Source organism: Diaporthe batatas, assembly GCF_019321695.1.
Source record: "Diaporthe batatas strain CRI 302-4 chromosome Unknown Contig00002, whole genome shotgun sequence".
Lineage (NCBI taxonomy): Eukaryota > Fungi > Ascomycota > Sordariomycetes > Diaporthales > Diaporthaceae > Diaporthe > Diaporthe batatas.
The window spans coordinates 2662614-2679821 of NW_025408549.1; the positions used below are offsets into that span (position 1 = coordinate 2662614).

Here is a 17208-nt window from a genome sequence, read left to right on the forward strand (position 1 = left end):
GAGCGCTCGGCCTTGCGACAAAAGCGCGAGCAATACAGCATCCTGGGCACAAACATTTCTCATTGGGTGTATGCAACGCCTCCGTTTCCAGCTGAAAATATCTCAATTTCCATGGCTCCTTCAGGCCAGGCACGGATCTATCGACCTTTCGCGACCACTCGCTAAGGCCTGCTTGCGGAGCGGCTGAACGCCAATCGTTCGACCATGTAGGTACTTCCTTGTAGTTGTGCAAAGCATGCACTGGTGCGTACGTGGAGTTCTAGATTGCCTTGCGGCTCTTCTCGACTACTACTTCGGTAAGGCGCATCTGACTTGCCAAGAGATACTCAGATCCGGGTGCTCCGTGCCCGGGCTTTTCCCTATTCCCGGCTCGTCGAAACGCGACGAATTATACCACCCAAAGCCGCGTCCTGTAGGAGTTGATTAGGCAGGTTCGACAGTCGTAAAACTCGTTTTCTTCGATGATTTTTCGCAAGTGACGTCGTCCTCTCAGAGGGAAACGTGGGTGGACCCCGAACACCACCGAGTAATTCAGCGGCTCAACGTCACGTCAAAACTATGCGGTGGATTCGGTGGAATGCCGAGCAGCCCGCCACGGGCCGTGGGCCGGACTCCTTTGCGGGACCCACACCAGAGCCGCATTTCTCACGACCGTAATTCTGATATTCCAAGGAAATCTCATCATTTTTGGGCTTTCTGGGATGTTTTCGCGCTCGGCCTGCCTCACCGTTTCATGCATGCTTATCTCGGATCGACGCAGTTGACCAAGCAGCCAAGTAGCTGTGAGGTACCTCGCTGCCGAGGGTGATTACGAGAAACTGAAAGCCACCAAGCCAGACCTACCGTTTACGAGTATGCCAACACGTTTTACGATAATACTAACAACTGTGTTAGAGCAGACGGTTGCTTGTTCTTCTTTTGTTACCAAGAACACGTGGTTGGTCAGCGGTTTATGACGGTGGCGTTCAGATTTTGAAGCAGAGAACAAGTCGCAGCACTGAACTGACTCAAACAGCTCCGGTATATTGTGGCAAGCCGACTGCACCATGGACAGTCAAGTCCGCCCTCCCTGGAACATGACGTTGACTGCAGAGATCGTGCTATCCTCTTCTGATGCCAACCAGGAACGTGGGGGGCCACCTCGCGGTCCTGAGGTGGGCCACCAACACAGTGAGGCTACTGGAGGCCACGATCCCACATCATCCCATAGCGGCGGATCCAGACCAGGTCTCTCGACCCGGAAGCTCCTTGCGTGCCAGTCCATGTTAACTGGGGCTTCACGTAATCTGGAGAATTCCTGGAGTCAATAAAGATGGTTGTTTTCCCCAGCTCATAGCCACTTCTCCAGTAACCTCTCCGCAACTTACCCCTTCTCTTGCAACGTTGGAATTTCGACCGCGTTGGAACTCAAATCCTCAACATGTCTGGCTATATGCCCTCTTTCTCTCAACCGCCTTCAAGGCCGGGATCTCTGGCTGCATCCAGGGCAAACTCCTATGCCGGATCGAGGTTTGGCCAGTCTCGTCCTGGATCTCCATCACCCGGAAGCCCGTACGCGTCGCACCCCGGATCACCAGGCCCTGGTAGTCCTCTTCCATCAAGACCTGGCACTTCCAAAGGTCCTTCGCGGGCAGCAACTCTCAATGGGAAATCTAGGCCCAGCAGTCCTCCCCCCGAGGTGGAGACTGAACAAACCACTCCCGATGTTTTGTCAGTGTTGGAACACGCGAACGAGATGATTCGAGATGAAAAGGGAAATCCCAAGGTCGGACGTATCGTGGGAGGAAAATATGTCGATCCGTCGAACGAGCAGATCGATCCTGAGTGCGGGGCGATAAAGACTGTCGATATTGATATGCCGCTCACGTTGACCGAGCTCGTCAACCACAACGACAAAGAGTATATCGTCCTCGAATATGCTACCGGCGACAATCAGAATCCTTACAACTGGAAGCCAGCTTACAAGAGCTTTATCACAACCATGCTTTGTCTCATGACTCTTTTCATCGGTCTTGCTACAACTGCATACAGCTCTGGTATCGGAAGCATGGTCAAGGACCTGAACGCATCGCAGGAGGTTGGCCAGCTTGGTCTGTTCACTTTCAACTTCGCTTGTGCTCTCGCTCCCATGGTGCTCGCGCCATTCTGTGAGCTTGTCGGCCGGAAAATCGTCTACGCTGGCGCATTCCTCTGTTTCACCCTCCTCTTCATCGGTCTGGCTCTCGCCAAGGATATCGGTACTATCATCGGGCTCCGACTCCTGCTCGGTCTCTTCGGCTGTGTTGGAACCATTCTCGTCGGTGGTACATTCGATGACATGTACCTCCCTCACGAGCGTTCCCGACCCATGGCACTATTCTCATGGATTGCCATCTTCGGTACCGTTGCTGCACCAATCTACGCTGGCTTCATCGACCAGGCCATCGGTTGGCGCTGGATTGAGGGTATCCAGGGCCTGGCCAACGTGCCTCTCCTGATCTGCATCTTCATCTTCTTCCCCGAGACCCGAGGCGGCGTCGAGCTGCACAAGCGAGCCGTCGCCCTGCGCAAGGCGACTGGGGACGAGCGTTACGTGGCTGAGGGCGACATCTACACGCCCGATATCAAGTCCATGCTGAAGGCCTCGTCCGTCAAGGCCATCCACATGCTTGTCACCGAGCCCGTGGTGTTCTCCTTCGGCCTCTGGATCGCCTTTTGCTGGGGCGTGACCTTCATGTTCCTGTCCGTCATCCCCATCACATTCACTGAGAAGCGTGGCTGGTCCGAGGGTGTCAGCGGTCTGCCATACATTAGTCTCTGCATTGGCACCACCCTGGCTTGGGGTGCCCACCACTTTCAGATGCGCAAGTATGACAAACTCAGCGCCGACCCCAAGGTCACGGTCACCCCCGAGGCCCGTCTCTACGGCGCAATGTATGGCGCCATCTGGCTGCCAATCGGTCTGTTCATCTACAGTTTCACCCAATATGCCTCCCTCTCGTGGGTAGGCCCGGCCATCGGCCTGGCACCCATCGCCTTCGGTATTTACTTCGTCTTCGAGTCGACGTATAGTTACACTGCCGACTGCTACGGACCAAGTGCCTCCTCGGCTATCGCTGGGCAAGGTCTGATGCGCAACACTCTTGGCGCCGTCACCCCGCTGTTCTCGACGCAGTTCTTCCACAACGTCGGATCACAGTATGCTGGCCTGATTCTGGCTCTGATCTCAACTGGACTGAGTCTCATCCCCTTCGTCATGTTCAAGTTCGGTCCCAAGCTCAGGGCCAGGAGTAAGCTTGCTCTTGTCTAATATACATATGACAAGTGGATGAAGCGTGGTGAAATAAAATCACTGCAATAGGGCAGACAGCCTTGTAAAAGTTCATTTTAGAAGTATTGTGGTTCAGAAATAGCATCATAGCGATTGCATAATAGTTGAGAGTATTCGAGCCAGACACTGTCCTGTATATTCCGCATATCACACGCATCGATTGTTTGTGCCAGAATGGGTTTAGTGATCTAGTGAAAGCGGACAGCACGCTATATTTTCGAAGTTGCTTTGCGACATAGTTGCCACGTAAGGATCGCAAGAAGTTGCATGACTTGCTTCCTTCCAGGTTGAAATGGAGATTTGCCACCTGAGACACTCGGCCCTGAGCCTGGAAGTGGGACAGTGTGTGAGAATAAGAGACGCCGGAACGTCCGGATCCAGTAATTCTCCCTTGCATAGACCCGGTATTTTGAGCCCCTCTACCAGACCCCTTTTCCAGGTACAAGAGAAAGGGCCAAGGGCTTTCTCGGGGATGCTCCGTCCAGAAATGCCCCTATAACCAATCCCGGGAATTCTGGGTACAGTGAGGTCTTTGCACGCTACTAGTAGAAAGCAGTTCGAATTCTGGACCGGAATTTTCTCAAGTGCTGCATTTTAATACCTTCCGAGCTTTTAGTACTTGATATTCGAGTCGTCACCGGAACACCGGGTGAATCTTTCCACTTTGCCGATCCCTTAGTCTCTCTGGAAGCTTCACGTTGTACCTGAAGTATTGTCAGCTCATGAACTACTATGACTTGTGACAGATTTAAGCAACTTACATATGAGTTGTCCACACGCAGAGCAGGCGTCTTGTCTCTGCCGGGTCTATGATCTCCGGGACATTAAATGCGGCAGCAGTGCGCACAGGGTTCTGCAATCTGGTATACTCATCCATCAAATCATCGTAAACCTCAGCTCTTTTGTCTCCTGCCTCTTTCAGCTCTCTTGAATGGCTGGCCTCAATGCCTCCTTCCAGCGGCAGGCTTCCCGACTCCAGACTCGGCCAGGCGACGCGGTTGTGAGGGTCCCGACAGTCGGCCATGAGTCCCCCGGCAACTCCATAGCATTTTCTGACAAGGACATTGAATATTGGCATGGTGGTTGAATAGTATGCCTTGCCAAGTTCGACTCCGTATTTCATTGTTGCCTGGCGTTCTGCAGCAGTGCCGACAGCGTATCCAGGGCAGTCGACGAACTGGATCAGGGGAAGGTTGAAGACGTCGCACAGGTTCAAATGTCTCGTCATCTTCTGTGCGCCTGACGCATCCGTGGCACCGCTGAGCACTTCGGGGTTGTTCGCGATGACGCCGACTGGCCGGCCACTCAGGCGACCGAGTCCCACAAATGCTGTGTTCCCCCAGCCAGCGCCTATTTCGAACCATGAGTCTTGGTCCAACGTGGTTTGTATCAGCCGTCGCATCGCATAAGCCCGTTGTCGGCGCCGAGGTATGATTGTACGTAGCGAGTTCACGTCTCTGTCCGAAGGATCTGTGGCCTCTGCGATCGGTGGCAGAGAGTTAGCCGCACAGTCAGGGACGTACGAGATGAACTTTCTGATTTGTTCGAAACAAGAAGCCTCGTCAGGGGCGGCGTTGTCAATTGTGCCATTTTCACAATGCACTTCTGGCCCGCCCAGCTCACCCGCAGTCAGTCCCTCCTCAAAAGTTGCCTTCGCAACCACATGAGGTCCGGCGTTGAACAAGGAGCCGACATCACTCGCCATGACGGAAAAATGGCACGCAGTCACCCGCATCGCACCGAGGCCAATTGCCGGGCCCAACACAGCACCGACATTGGGGATCCCAAGGCTGAGCTGCTCTGCCACCTCCCTGAAGCCGGGCGTCGGCGGCACGTAGCTAAACCCGTCCTTTTTGATTGTCGTGACCGAGCCCCCTCCAGAGCTGCCGTCGACGAGTTTGACGATAGGCAACCGCAGATCCAGGCATAGTCTCTCCATGTAAACCGTCTTGGCCCATATAGCCCCGTCAGCGTGGCCTGCTCGCAGCGAGAAGTCGTCCGCCGTGAACAGGATACGGCGCCCGCCCACAGTACCGAAACCTTGGACATTGTTACTCGGCGTGAAACCTTGGACCTCGTCTTTGGTCTTGCCGTCCTTGCCGGCAGTCGTTGTCCTCCAGTCGATGGTCCCTGCTACGGACCCGACCTCATAGAAGCTCCCTGGATCGAGGAAGGCCTCGATACGCTCACGCACCCATAGCTTGCCTGCTTGCTTCTGGCGCACGTAGCCCCGGCGACTTGTGGGTGGTGTTTCTGCAATTTTCTTCACGTCTGCAACCTGCCCCAGTATGTCGGACCAGTCGGCAGGTGAAGCATTTTTGTCCTTCCTTTTGGCCCGCTTCGGCGCCTTTTCCTCTGGCGAAGCTGTTCGTGTGCTGCTGTCGTTGGTGTGGGCGGGACTCTGTATTTGACCTTCGATCTGCTTCAGGCGCAGCTTCGCCTTGGAGCCATCATCGTCCCCAGCCATTGAGATGCAGTACTGATTCGAACTGTGTGCCTTGTAATGATTGATCCGGGTGAAACCAAGGTGCCGAGGGCCACAACGAGACGGCGCCGTTTCGATGCCTCCAAACCGGACACCCCAGCAGCAGCCGAGGTCCACGGATTCGCTGGAGGCGGGGGTTGGAGACGGCATCGAGTCTCCACCAAAACCTAGAACACTCCCCATCAAGTGAATCCCTACAAATCAATGACTTCCATGATTATCATTGTTGTGAATGTTCTCTTTGTAACGCTCTTGCCAGACTCTCGGAACTGCAGGGTGGCATTCTGATCATGGCTCCTACACGTATTCTCGTGGCCAACAGGTGAGTATGCAAGCTGGAATGAACACCAGGAACTACCCGCCGAGCTCATGGTGACTGACCACGAATCCGAAGAGGTGAAATCGCGGTTAGAATTCTCTCATCGGCCCGCGAACTTGGCCTCCACACCATTGCCGTCTGGACAGAGGGCGATGACGCGCACATCGCACACGCCCATGAGGCAGTGCAGCTTCCCTCTGTGTCCTCATACACGGAGACGTCGTACCTGGTATCCTTGTGTTTAGAGCACCGCGTGGACTTTGTGCACCCCGGGTACGGGTTCTTGTCCGAATCGCCTGATTTTTGTCAGCAGCTCAAGGCGGCTGGCATCGCCTTCGTGGGCCCCGGTGCCGACCTCCTCACCAGGACGGGTGACAAGCTGAGTGCGAGAAGATTGGCCGAGGAGTGTGGTGTACCAGTACTTCCGGCCTTGACCGAGGCGGTTGGTGATTCTGAGACGCTGCGGATATTCGCAAAAGATGTCGACTTCCCAATTATGATAAAGGCAGTCGATGGTGGTGGAGGGAGAGGCATCCGCCTTGTTCGCCGGGAGGGGGATCTTGAATCAAGCTTCCGAAGAGCCGTGAACGAGAGCCCTAGCAACCAAGTATTTGCCGAGAAAGCTGCACTCGACGACTTTCGTCACATAGAAGTCCAGATCGTTGGCGACACGAATGGAAATGTTCTTCACTTTTGGGAGCGCGAGTGCTCAATACAGCGCCGGTTCCAGAAAGTAGTTGAGATCGCTCCTTCAACTGTCTCGAATCGTACGCTGATTGCATCCGTCATCGACTCTGCTGTGCGGATGGCAAAAGCCATCAAGTATCAGTCACTCGGTACTTGGGAATTTCTCGTTTCCCCAAAGAGCTCAGAATTCTATTTCATGGAGATCAACCCTCGAATTCAAGTAGAGCACACCATTACGGAAGCCATATGTGGCGTTGATCTCGTTCGAATTCAGCTCCTCATTGCCCTTGGTAGGAACTTACCGGATATCGGCGTCGAGATACCACTGGAGCAAAACGACACTATGGCCCCGCCCAAGTTAAGGTCCATACAACTCAGGATTACGGCAGAGGACGCCAAACAGGATTTCTCACTTTCAATCGGCAGGATTCGCAGCGTTCTCTTCCCATATGGCAATGGGGTCAGACTAGATACTCACCTCCGCACCGGCGTGACTGTCTCGGCGGCTTTTGACCCCCTCCTGGCCAAACTTATCGTCACAAGTCCCAACTGGGATGCCACAGTCGCCAAAGCCGAGAGAGCGTTGCAGGATGTCTTGATCGACGGTGTGACGACGAGCGTTAGCCTGCTGCTGGGTATTGTGCGATCTACAGACTTCCGGAGAGCTCAATTCGATACGCAATGGTTAGAAAAGAACCTTAAGGTGCTCAACACATCGAAACGAGGGCTCGTAAAGCCATTTGGTGAAAGCCTGTCCGACATTGATCGTACTGGAAATTCTGCCAAATCTTCGAAATCGTCAAGCCAGCTCATCAGGAAGGGAGAACAATTTCAGATTCAGATCGAAGGCAGCAACGATATGAAGATCTTCGAAAACCTTGTCTCAGTTACAAGTGTGATCCGAAATGACTTTCCCGAATCACTGGCTGTCAAGTTGTCTACCATGGGTGATCTAGACGCTTCCTTGGACAAGAATATACAGAAGAGCTACACTATCCGGCTTCTGAAGCAATCAGAAACACAACTCAATCTCAAGGGCTCGCTCGGTCACTCTCAATCTACACGCGAAGATCTCACACAGCTTATCTGCCCTATAGCAGGCCAAATCGTCGAGTTCTTGAAAGATGATGGGGACATGGTTAGAGAAGAGGAGGCGGTTATGATCATAAGACAGGCGAAGATGGAACTGGAAGTCAGATCACATCGATCTGGGACTGTCCGTTCTCTTGTTGATCTCGATGAAGGAGAGAGTATTGCCGCGGGTACTGCTATATGTAGCATTATTCCGGTAGACCGGGAGAAACTATAAGACGAACAAGACGCACTCGGCACGTGTTTGAGTGCATAAGTGCCTTGCGGCCCAAGACACGTACATGAGACTAGGACCAGCAAATGCGGTGTCCCGGACTTGTCGCTTGGGCATGTACTCCAACGATAACTACGAGATATGATCTCAGGGTGTGACAAAGCATGCTCGCAGCATGCATCCAGCAACGCTAGTGTGCCTCCGGAGGCGAGACATCACAGAGCTGCATTTGTGCGGCTCAAAGCAAGCCGGCAATAACTAAGATATTATTATTAGCAATGGGCACTTGCATACCCTGTTCGCACACAGTGAATAATGTGTTTGCAGGGACAACCCGAGGACGAGTGACACGGTTGCGATGGAAGCAGGAATACGTGATGCAATATGGCACGAAATGGCGGCAAGTAGATTCGGCGCCTTGGTAGGCTAGGATAGAAAATAAAAGTTGCAAAACAACCGCCGCAAAGCAAACGTTGCGGTAAATGCACTCGCCAACACCTAGTAGATAGGATTTCTACTTCCACCCGGCCTGAATATTCTGGCACCGTCGCTTGACCTGCGCACTCTCTTCACAATAAGCTTTCCAGTAGTATTTGCCAAGATGGCCAGCAGATTTCTCCCCCGCTGTATCATTGTCGTCTTTATTTTGACTATTCTCGACTACAGCCTCGCGCAACAACTTTCAGGCCCTCGACAGCGCCGTCAGAATGTTGACCCCAACAACAACCCCCTTCCGAGCTACTCGCCCGCCAAGCCTCCTGCTCTGCCTCTAGCAGTGAGAAGTCCCTATCTCAGTGCGTGGTCCAAGACAGCCAGGGGCGCTACATTGAACAGCGCCGATGCCGTCTTCTGGACTGGGGCTCCTATCGGGTGGGAAGGCATAGTCTCAGTGGATGGAATTTCGTACTCATACCTCGGAACTGGATCGGAGTGTCCACCGACTCCAGCCAAACTGCAAGCTGCCAAGCCGAAGATCGTCAGCTACGACTCTCAGTACTCCAACTTTACCTTCCTTGCCGGCCCTGTCACCATCGAGGCCAGCTTCTTCTCCCCAGTCACACCAAACGACATCTGCAGGAGCTCTATCCCGCTCAGTTACCTCACAGTCAGCGTCGAGTCTATAGATTGTGAGGAGCATAGCGTGCAGTTCTACTCCGACATCAACGGCGCATGGATAACACCCAACAGCAATCTACCTATTATCTGGGGTCTCAAGACGGATGGCCAAGATTATGTGCCTCCCTCACCCGGCGTCGCGACCCGGGAGGTGACACACACATCAAGCACTACTAGTCCTGGTTTATTTTCTTGGGTATATCACCTTGAGAAATCCTACACGTTCGGAGAAAACGAGGACTTCCCAACATGGGGCAACGTCACCTATACTACAAGCTCCGAGGGCTCTGGGGCTTTCAGTTTTCAGAGTGGCTTCGCCGCGGAAGTACGTGCCGAGTTCGTCAACCAGCATTCGCTCAGTAACACGATTGATCCCGCCTACCGGGGCTGGGGGCCACTTGAGCCCGTGTTTGCATTTTCCCATGATTTCGGCAATGTCACATCAGCCCATGTGCGGTACACAATCGGCTCGGTCCAGACGCCGGTCGTACGTTACCTTAACCCCGGGGGATCCAGTGCCCTGGTGCCGTGGATGGAGAAGTGCTACGGCGACATGCACTCCATGATTCTGTTTCATTGGAACGATTTCGGCGCCGTGTCTCAGCTGGGCGCCACGTTTGAGGCTCAGTTGAGGGCGGACGTAGGCGCTTACTACACGGACAGCGACAACGCCCTCAGCCACACCAGGACGAATCGAAACTCCACTACGGCGACTATACATCCCAACAACTCTGACGGTTACTCTTACGGCGTAGATCGGTACGGCCAACAGTACAAATTCGATCCAAACAACGCGTACGGATTCTTGGCCACGGACGACTCCAGTGGCATTGCGATCCCAAATATCAACGAGGCAGATGCATATTACTCTATAGTTGCGCTTTCGTCGCGGCAGGTAATGGCCGCATATGTCTACGCCGTCCCACCACCAGGCACAGCGAGCGATGAGGCACCACTCATGTTCCAGAAGGAAATATCTTCCGACGGAAATATAAACACAGTAGACGTCCTGTATCCAGCGACCCCCTTTTTCCTCTGGGCAAACCCCGAAATGCTTAAATACACGCTGGAGCCCATGTACCAGAACACAGAATCCGGCTTCTACCCAGACAGCTACTCAATGCACGACCTCGGTTTCCATTTCCCAAACGCCACAGGCCACACAGACGGCATCGACGAATACATGCCAGTGGAGGAGAGTGGAAACATGCTGCTCATGTCGTATGCCTACTACAAGTTCACGGGCGACGGCGGCTGGCTCAGCGCCCACTACCCAACCATGAAGCAGTGGGCCGAGTTCCTGGCCCGGTTCAGCCTGATACCCGAGTTCCAGCTCAGCACGGACGACTTTGCGGGGCCGAAGGAGAATCAGACAAACCTGGCGCTCAAGGGGATCCTGGGGCTGCGGGCCATGGCGGAGATGGCGCAGGTCGCAGGACACCCCGAGGACGCGGCCAACTTCTCGGCGACGGCGAGCGACTACTACGCGACGTGGGAGGCCCTCGCCATCGACCCGGCCGCGAAGCACACGCTGCTCGCGTACCAATGGCGCTCGAGCTGGGGTCTGCTGTACAACACGTACATGGACCGGCTCCTGGACCTGGAAGTCGTGAGCGACGAGGTCTACGCGATGCAGTCGGACTGGTACGCGCTGCAGAGCCAGGTGTACGGCGTGCCGCTCGACAGCCGCCACACGTACACCAAGAGCGACTGGGAGTTGTGGGCGGCGGCGACGTGCACCCCCGAGACGCGGAGGCTGATCGTGAACGCCGTCGCGTTCTGGATCAACCAGACCTCGACTGATCTGCCCTTCACTGACCTCTACGACACTGTTGGCAGCGGCGGATATCCTAGCTTCGACCTCAGGTTCAGGGCCCGGCCGGTCGTCGGCGGCCACTTCTCGCTGCTGGCGCTGTACCAAGCTGGTCTGCTGGATGAAGAAGGCAAGTCCAGCGGCTAAGCATTTAGCTTCGAATAGTATGGAAAAGGCGGGTCAACGAGGATCGAGCGTTGCACTTTGCATTCGGGCCATCATTGTTATCAGGAGCCCTCTCTGCAGTTGATGCATGTGAGGAGTGCTCATAGGGTAATGTGTCTGGGAATGGCTTGGTGATATAGGCTCAGCAAGAGGTGTTTCATAGCGCAATCGTTCGGGATATACATTCGTCAGACCGAGTGATGTCACATGCGTTCCGAATGTTGTTGGTGAACCGGTAAGGAGGCAAGGGGGCAGTGAGCCAGGCCAGCCAGGGAAGAAGAAGGAAGACGCGTGTTGCACGTTTGAAGCTGAACCCAGCTGATTGGCCCTGTCTTGCTGTACATGCGTCCCTGGAAATCTACCATAGGGTAGAGGAAAAAGCACCGACTCCCGGCCCCGAGCCAACTAGAACGATTACAACCCCAGCCAACAGGGGTGCATCTGTCATGGTGGGTGGGTGCCTACGGGGTGCCAGTGGCAGGGCGAGAGGCCTGATTCGAAGACAGCCGTAATGAGCCCCAGCGGGAAGTGGGCTGCCAGGCTGCTTGGCCGGTGCCGCTGTCCTGCGGCCAGAGTGACCAGCGAATAATGGGCCCCCCTTCGGCCGTGAGCAACCTGATGCGGAAGGTCACAGCTGATCGGCCCCAGTCATGATCGTGGGAACGACCCGAGCCAGAATGCTTGATTGCACGACAGCTGTGGACGAACCTTATTGACCTTCTCCTTCTCAATAAGTACAAGTGAGTGCCTTCTAGCTCAGATAGCTTCAAGGTGCCTTATCCACCTTCTAAGTCCTGTGTCCACATCGTCCGTCCGTCTCACACTCGCCAAGTACCTCCAGGGCTACTTAACACACGACACGACGCCTTCGTGACAACTGTGGTCGTCTCTGACTATAGCCGGCCGACGAAATGGCCATCTTCGCCCTCGCTGTTTTGGCGTCTCTCGCTGCCTCGCCTCTCGTCACCGCAAATACTGGTGCCTCCATCTTCAACACGAGGGCAACATGCTCGGGATCAGTCAAGAGCTGCTCAACGGCAGCTAGCTCGGCGGACGCTTGCTGCGTGAACAAGCCAGGCGGCCAGTTCCTGCAGACCCAGTTCTGGGACACCGATCCAGGTGAGTGCTCCAGAGCTGCTGGGCTGTCCACCGGCTTCTGCTCACATTGCTGACCGATTTTGGGCTGTAGTCACTGGTCCATCCAATTCATGGACCATTCACGGTCTGTGGCCAGACAATTGCGATGGCACATTTGACTCGAGCTGTGATTCTAGCCGAGCATACACAAACCTGACGGCGCTCATCAAGACCTACGGCAGCCAATCGCTCTTAGATTACATGAACCAATACTGGCTCAGTGATTCAGAGAGCCCGGAGGCATTCTGGGAGCACGAGTGGTCCAAGCACGGCACTTGTATCTCAACCATCGAGCCTAGCTGCTACTCGGGCTACCAGACCGGAGAGGAAGCCGTTGACTTCTTCAAGATCGTCGTCAACCTATTCAAGTCACTGGACACTTATACTGTGCGTATTGTTCAATGTCATATACGACGGGGACTCAAGACAAGCGTCGCTCCTCACAGACCCGTCATGCTGACATTGACGTCCAGGTCCTGTCAAAAGCCGGCATCGTTCCGTCCAACACGGCGACCTACACCTCCAGCCAGATCATCAAGGCAATCTCCGCATCCTTTGGTCAGGACCCCGTGATCCTCTGCAACAGCAACACCCTCTACCAGATCTATTACGGTTTCTTCACCAACGGACCCTTGGCTGACAACGCCTTTGTCCCTGCCGCTGTCACCGGCCAGTCCTCAAGCTGTCCCAGCACCGGCATCAAGTACCCGCTCAAATCTGGCGCCTCGCCGACCTCCTCGACCAAGACCAGCACCGCGACCGCCACGACTGCTGCTCCGACTGCCACCGGGACCTCCGTGACTGGGTCCGGCTACTGGAATGCCCAGTACAACGGCAACGCGGACGGGTGCTTGATCAGCTCGGGCACCTGGTATGTCGGCGGAACGTGCGCCACGTACAAGACCACCGCAACCAGTAAGTCAAATATCTTACTCGCAGTTACATGGTGCGTATTAATGCGGACCGCTAACACATTGCACCCAGGCGGCGGCTTTACTATGACCTCGTCCAAGGGCAACTGCGGCGTCGTCAGCGGGGCCATCAGCTGTGGGAGCGGCGTCGCCTTGAGCACCTTCTCTGTGGCCGGCGGCTTGCTGGCATATAACGGGCAGACAAAGTTCTACGCCAGCGCCGTTCCCTCAGGTTCCACGCAAGCCAGCGTCTATACCGCATCGAACACGTATTCGGTCACATTTCAGTGGCAGTCTGTATGAGAGTTGATCTAAGAGTGATACCTCGAGGCTCATGACTGGACGGGGCTCAGGGTTGCCATTGGCTTGCAAGGTTCAGCTAGACATGTAGCCAGCTCACCTTGCATGTACCCAATAGGCAATTATGTACCGAGCGTCGATGTGCTAGAGTGATAATGGACAATAAAGTGAATCGCATGCGTTCTGAATTGCCTGGCCAACAGCAGCGTAGACTCTTCCAATACTAGCGACTTGTATCCAGTTTCCTGTCACGGCCAGTCGGAGTCAGAGACCGGGATATAACGTCACGTATGCTGCGAATTTCATAAGAGCAATGTTATATATTGAAAAGTGGTATCACATAATTGCACCGCCGAGTGGCGGTTAAGTACTATCTAGTCTACACATTCGTAAGCTAGTGCCCACATGTCCCTTGCAAGGTTAACCAACAATTATTTAAAAGGAAGCCTTAGGCTCTGAATTTGGAGATTTGTGTTGCAATGCTGAGTACTGCCCTGACTTTTCACAACGGATTATATGGCCTAGACAAATTAAGAGCGAATGACATCCATTGTCTCAATTTGTCCTAAACAAAACGTTAAATTTAAATTTTTCAACAGCATTGCCGACGGGCTGGCCCCTGGAAAACTCTCAGTTTACTAGCACGCCGGGGATGAAGTGACAGGGTATCCCGTTGTCTGATGTGGGTGGATTCCACCAGACCATATGAAACGTTGAGGTCAACGTTGCTTCAAAGGCCGTTTGAGCCGCCAGTGGTGTCCGAATTGAGATAGCATGACGCAAAATTCCCCGATCTCATGTGAAATCGGATGTCTGGCGGCGAAGTAAAAACACGGCGATGGCCATCTCCTAGGATTCAACCTGTGCCCAGGTGTTTCCTCCCTCATTCACTTCCAAACTAGCAATTCCATGAATCTGTTCGAGACCTCACATTTAATACAACTCAATTTATGGACAATCAAGAACTGCAATAAAGTCATCCAGAGAATTCGATTTGACCAAAATTTACAAAACTTATCAAAGTGCAACTAACGATACAATGGAAGGTAAGACATATAAAGCCAGCAACGCCATTCACAAGATAACCCTCGCATTCACCCAGGCCAGATCCGGCAGTGATGCATATTTATGTATGGTGTCTTGAGTCTCGCATCAGATATTAACCTCCAACATGAAGAACCAATCCACTTCGAGGCCATGGCCGTACAACCACAACTATCCGAGATTGCTGAAAGGGCTTCGGCGACCGACCGCATACCGCGTACACATACGAATATGCAGTACGAGAGTGAATCATTGCCAGCGAGGCCCCCGCCAGTCCACGAGACATCATCGGACGCAAGGTCGTGGTCACGGCAGACGGAGGATGCCCTAGACGTATACAAGCGGAGGGCCGACAAGCACAAGACAAGCATCGATCAATTCATCCGCCTCGATGTGGCCGAATACCGCCTAGACTCTGGGAACAATGGCGTCCTGGTCGAATCCTTCCCCATCCAACCAAACCAGATGTCAGAGAATCCGGCGTCTAACAAATATCATGCAACCTCGGTCGAAGTAGCCCAGGTGGAGCCGGAGGCTGGGCGTGAAACCGGAAACCAAAACAGCCAACCTAAAAACCACAGGATGACCAAGATGATTGCCAAGGAGGACATCGACTTTTTCACGGCTCTTTTGGAGGGGCACGACCCGCCAACAATGACGTCGGAGACGGAGACCTTCGTGCACGAAGAGACTGAGACACGGAGAAAGGGCCAGGAGACGAGTGAACGCGACGCAAACTTGAGAAGACTGGAAGAGGCACAGGCGGCGAAAGAAGACTCTGACTTTTTCATGATGTTGATGCAAAAGGACTGAGGATTTATGATGATGGCAAATCTCTGTGGATTATGGGTTTCAAGCCTTCAAGCCTGTCACTTTTGGAGTCGACATTGACTGATAAATGCGACATAAGGTGGCGGATGTGATATCAAGTGATTTCCCGATGAATTATTCGAACCACTCAAACTATTCTACAAACTTTTGTTGACCCCACCTCAACAGAGGTACTCTCGTTCTTGGATACTTCGGTACCTCCTCCCATCGGCACACATTCCTTACGACAGCTTTCCAGCCTTCTGCGCCGTCCACGTGGCGATAGCATCCATGAGCGGCGGCGAGAGGGCATCGTAGGTCTGAAGGCCCTTGGCCGCAAACGCACCGCGGACGTCGTCCATCTTGTTGGGGTCGAAGCCCTGCTCGATGATGGAGCTGACAAAGGCGGCGAACTGGGGCTCCTGCCAGCCCTTCTCCTGGGACAGCTCGACGTGGACGAAGTCGAGCCCCTTGAAGGGGTGGTCCTTCTCGATGCGGCCGAACAGGTGCACGCCGCAGTCCTTGCACGCGTTGCGCTGAATGACGGCCTCCGAGTCGACGACCTTGAGCTTGTTGGCGTTGGCGGTCACGCTCAGCTTGTCGCGCGGCACCACGGCGACCACGCTGAACAGCGCCCCCTTGGGCTTCCAGCACTTGGAGCAGCCGCAGGCGTGGTTGTGCGCCACCTGGCTGCCGAGAGTCACCTCGACTGGGTTGCTTGAGCAGTGGCACTTGAGCTTGCCGCCTTGGAAGTTCGGGTCGCCCTTGGTGAAGCCGTTGTCGATGGAGGGGTGGAGTGATGGGGCCATTGTGAGGGTTTTGAGATGCTTGGGCGTCCGAGTTGGATGTTTTTCAATATCGTGTACTTCTCGAGAACGGTATCTATCTGTGGCGATTTAGACGGGGGGAATAATGAGCTTGGTAATGACGCTCATATAAACCCCTCTCAAGCTGGGTATGACGGCGCTTTAATAGGATCCGAACCTTCACGTACCCCTCAGATGAGGACTCGCACCGCAGGCCCGGGGGCCTCGCTTCGCCTCGCGGACTGGCGAATAACGACTCGGGATTGTGTCATCCTCAAACGTCCCCAGCGCCTTGACTTTCGCCCGGTGCAGGGAGCTCTCAGCGTTGGTGAGGAGCAGGCCCAGCAGACAGCTTCCCGAATGCCGAAACAACGCCCCCTTGGCAAGTGGGCATCATCAGCGGTGCAGTGCCAGCTTGCGCCGCCATGGATTGGCATTGATGATCAGGTTAAGTCCGGTACGGAGAGTACGGTAGGCGGTACGTTCGCCGGTAACGGTACCTAGGTAATCTCGGGTGGAGGTGGGGGAAAACAAACGCCCAGGTCGTGCGCCATGTTATCAGTCTATACGTAGTACAGTTGCTCACTGGCTCTGTGGGGAAGACCGTGACATTAGGTGATTGTGCCAGTGCTGGCTTGCCCAGGGTGGTCACTGATGGCCGGTCTGAAAATTATCAGAAGTCAGTGGGTGCGAGGGCTCCCATATCGGATGTCGTGTCCAAGGACGACCTTCTTATATCAGTAATCCTGAGACTGCGCACCCTGATGTCCAGCCAAAGAAGAAGGGGGAAAACCTCAGAGCGTCTGTACGTCAGCGCCGTGCCACGCCACCGTTAGGCAGTCCGTCTCAGTCTTCATAGAAAGCTACTTCGACCAGAAAGCGTTTGGCGGTCCGTTACTTTACCCCGCAGGCGGTCTCCATCTGTCAATGCCGAACACTGTCCGATAGTTGGAGATAATGTTCCTCCTGCAAAGCTTATCTGACACCTGGGCCGCGGAC

The 17208-nt window shown here is 54.3% G+C and overlaps 7 protein-coding genes across 7 annotated transcripts; 5 read left to right on the top strand and 2 right to left on the bottom strand.

Annotated features, from left to right (window-relative positions):
* Positions 1-1331: 1331 nt before the first annotated feature.
* KVR01_001780 (uncharacterized protein) lies at positions 1332-3289 on the top strand (the record flags this gene model as incomplete). Its single annotated transcript, XM_044785266.1, has 1 exon — positions 1332-3289. The coding sequence occupies exon 1, from the start codon at positions 1421-1423 to the stop codon at positions 3287-3289; it is 1869 nt and encodes a 622-aa protein (XP_044649735.1). The 5' UTR covers positions 1332-1420.
* Positions 3290-4067: 778 nt separating this feature from the next.
* Positions 4068-5777, bottom strand: KVR01_001242 (uncharacterized protein; the record flags this gene model as incomplete). Its single annotated transcript, XM_044790443.1, has 1 exon — positions 4068-5777. One exon carries the CDS (start codon positions 5775-5777, stop codon positions 4068-4070), a length of 1710 nt encoding a protein of 569 aa, XP_044649197.1.
* A 308-nt stretch (positions 5778-6085) lies between these two features.
* Positions 6086-8110, top strand: KVR01_001120 (uncharacterized protein; the record flags this gene model as incomplete). The annotated part of the gene is made up of 2 exons (XM_044782114.1): positions 6086-6117; positions 6190-8110. 2 exons carry the CDS (start codon positions 6086-6088, stop codon positions 8108-8110), a joined length of 1953 nt encoding a protein of 650 aa, XP_044649075.1.
* Positions 8111-8708: 598 nt separating this feature from the next.
* Positions 8709-11183, top strand: KVR01_001658 (uncharacterized protein; the record flags this gene model as incomplete). Its single annotated transcript, XM_044785487.1, has 1 exon — positions 8709-11183. The coding sequence occupies one exon, from the start codon at positions 8709-8711 to the stop codon at positions 11181-11183; it is 2475 nt and encodes an 824-aa protein (XP_044649613.1).
* Positions 11184-11838: 655 nt separating this feature from the next.
* KVR01_001716 (uncharacterized protein) lies at positions 11839-13848 on the top strand. Its single transcript, XM_044782986.1, has 4 exons — positions 11839-12320; positions 12391-12725; positions 12812-13253; positions 13323-13848. The coding sequence occupies exons 1-4, from the start codon at positions 12113-12115 to the stop codon at positions 13550-13552; spliced, it is 1215 nt and encodes a 404-aa protein (XP_044649671.1). The 5' UTR covers positions 11839-12112; the 3' UTR covers positions 13553-13848.
* An 898-nt stretch (positions 13849-14746) lies between these two features.
* On the top strand, positions 14747-15406 carry KVR01_001371 (uncharacterized protein; the record flags this gene model as incomplete). Its single annotated transcript, XM_044781380.1, has 1 exon — positions 14747-15406. One exon carries the CDS (start codon positions 14747-14749, stop codon positions 15404-15406), a length of 660 nt encoding a protein of 219 aa, XP_044649326.1.
* A 112-nt stretch (positions 15407-15518) lies between these two features.
* Positions 15519-17039, bottom strand: KVR01_001400 (uncharacterized protein). Its single transcript, XM_044794703.1, has 2 exons — positions 16388-17039; positions 15519-16289 (listed from the first exon to the last, which is right to left on the bottom strand). The coding sequence occupies exon 2, from the start codon at positions 16210-16212 to the stop codon at positions 15646-15648; it is 567 nt and encodes a 188-aa protein (XP_044649355.1). The 5' UTR covers positions 16213-16289; positions 16388-17039; the 3' UTR covers positions 15519-15645.
* Between the last annotated feature and the right edge of the window lie 169 nt (positions 17040-17208).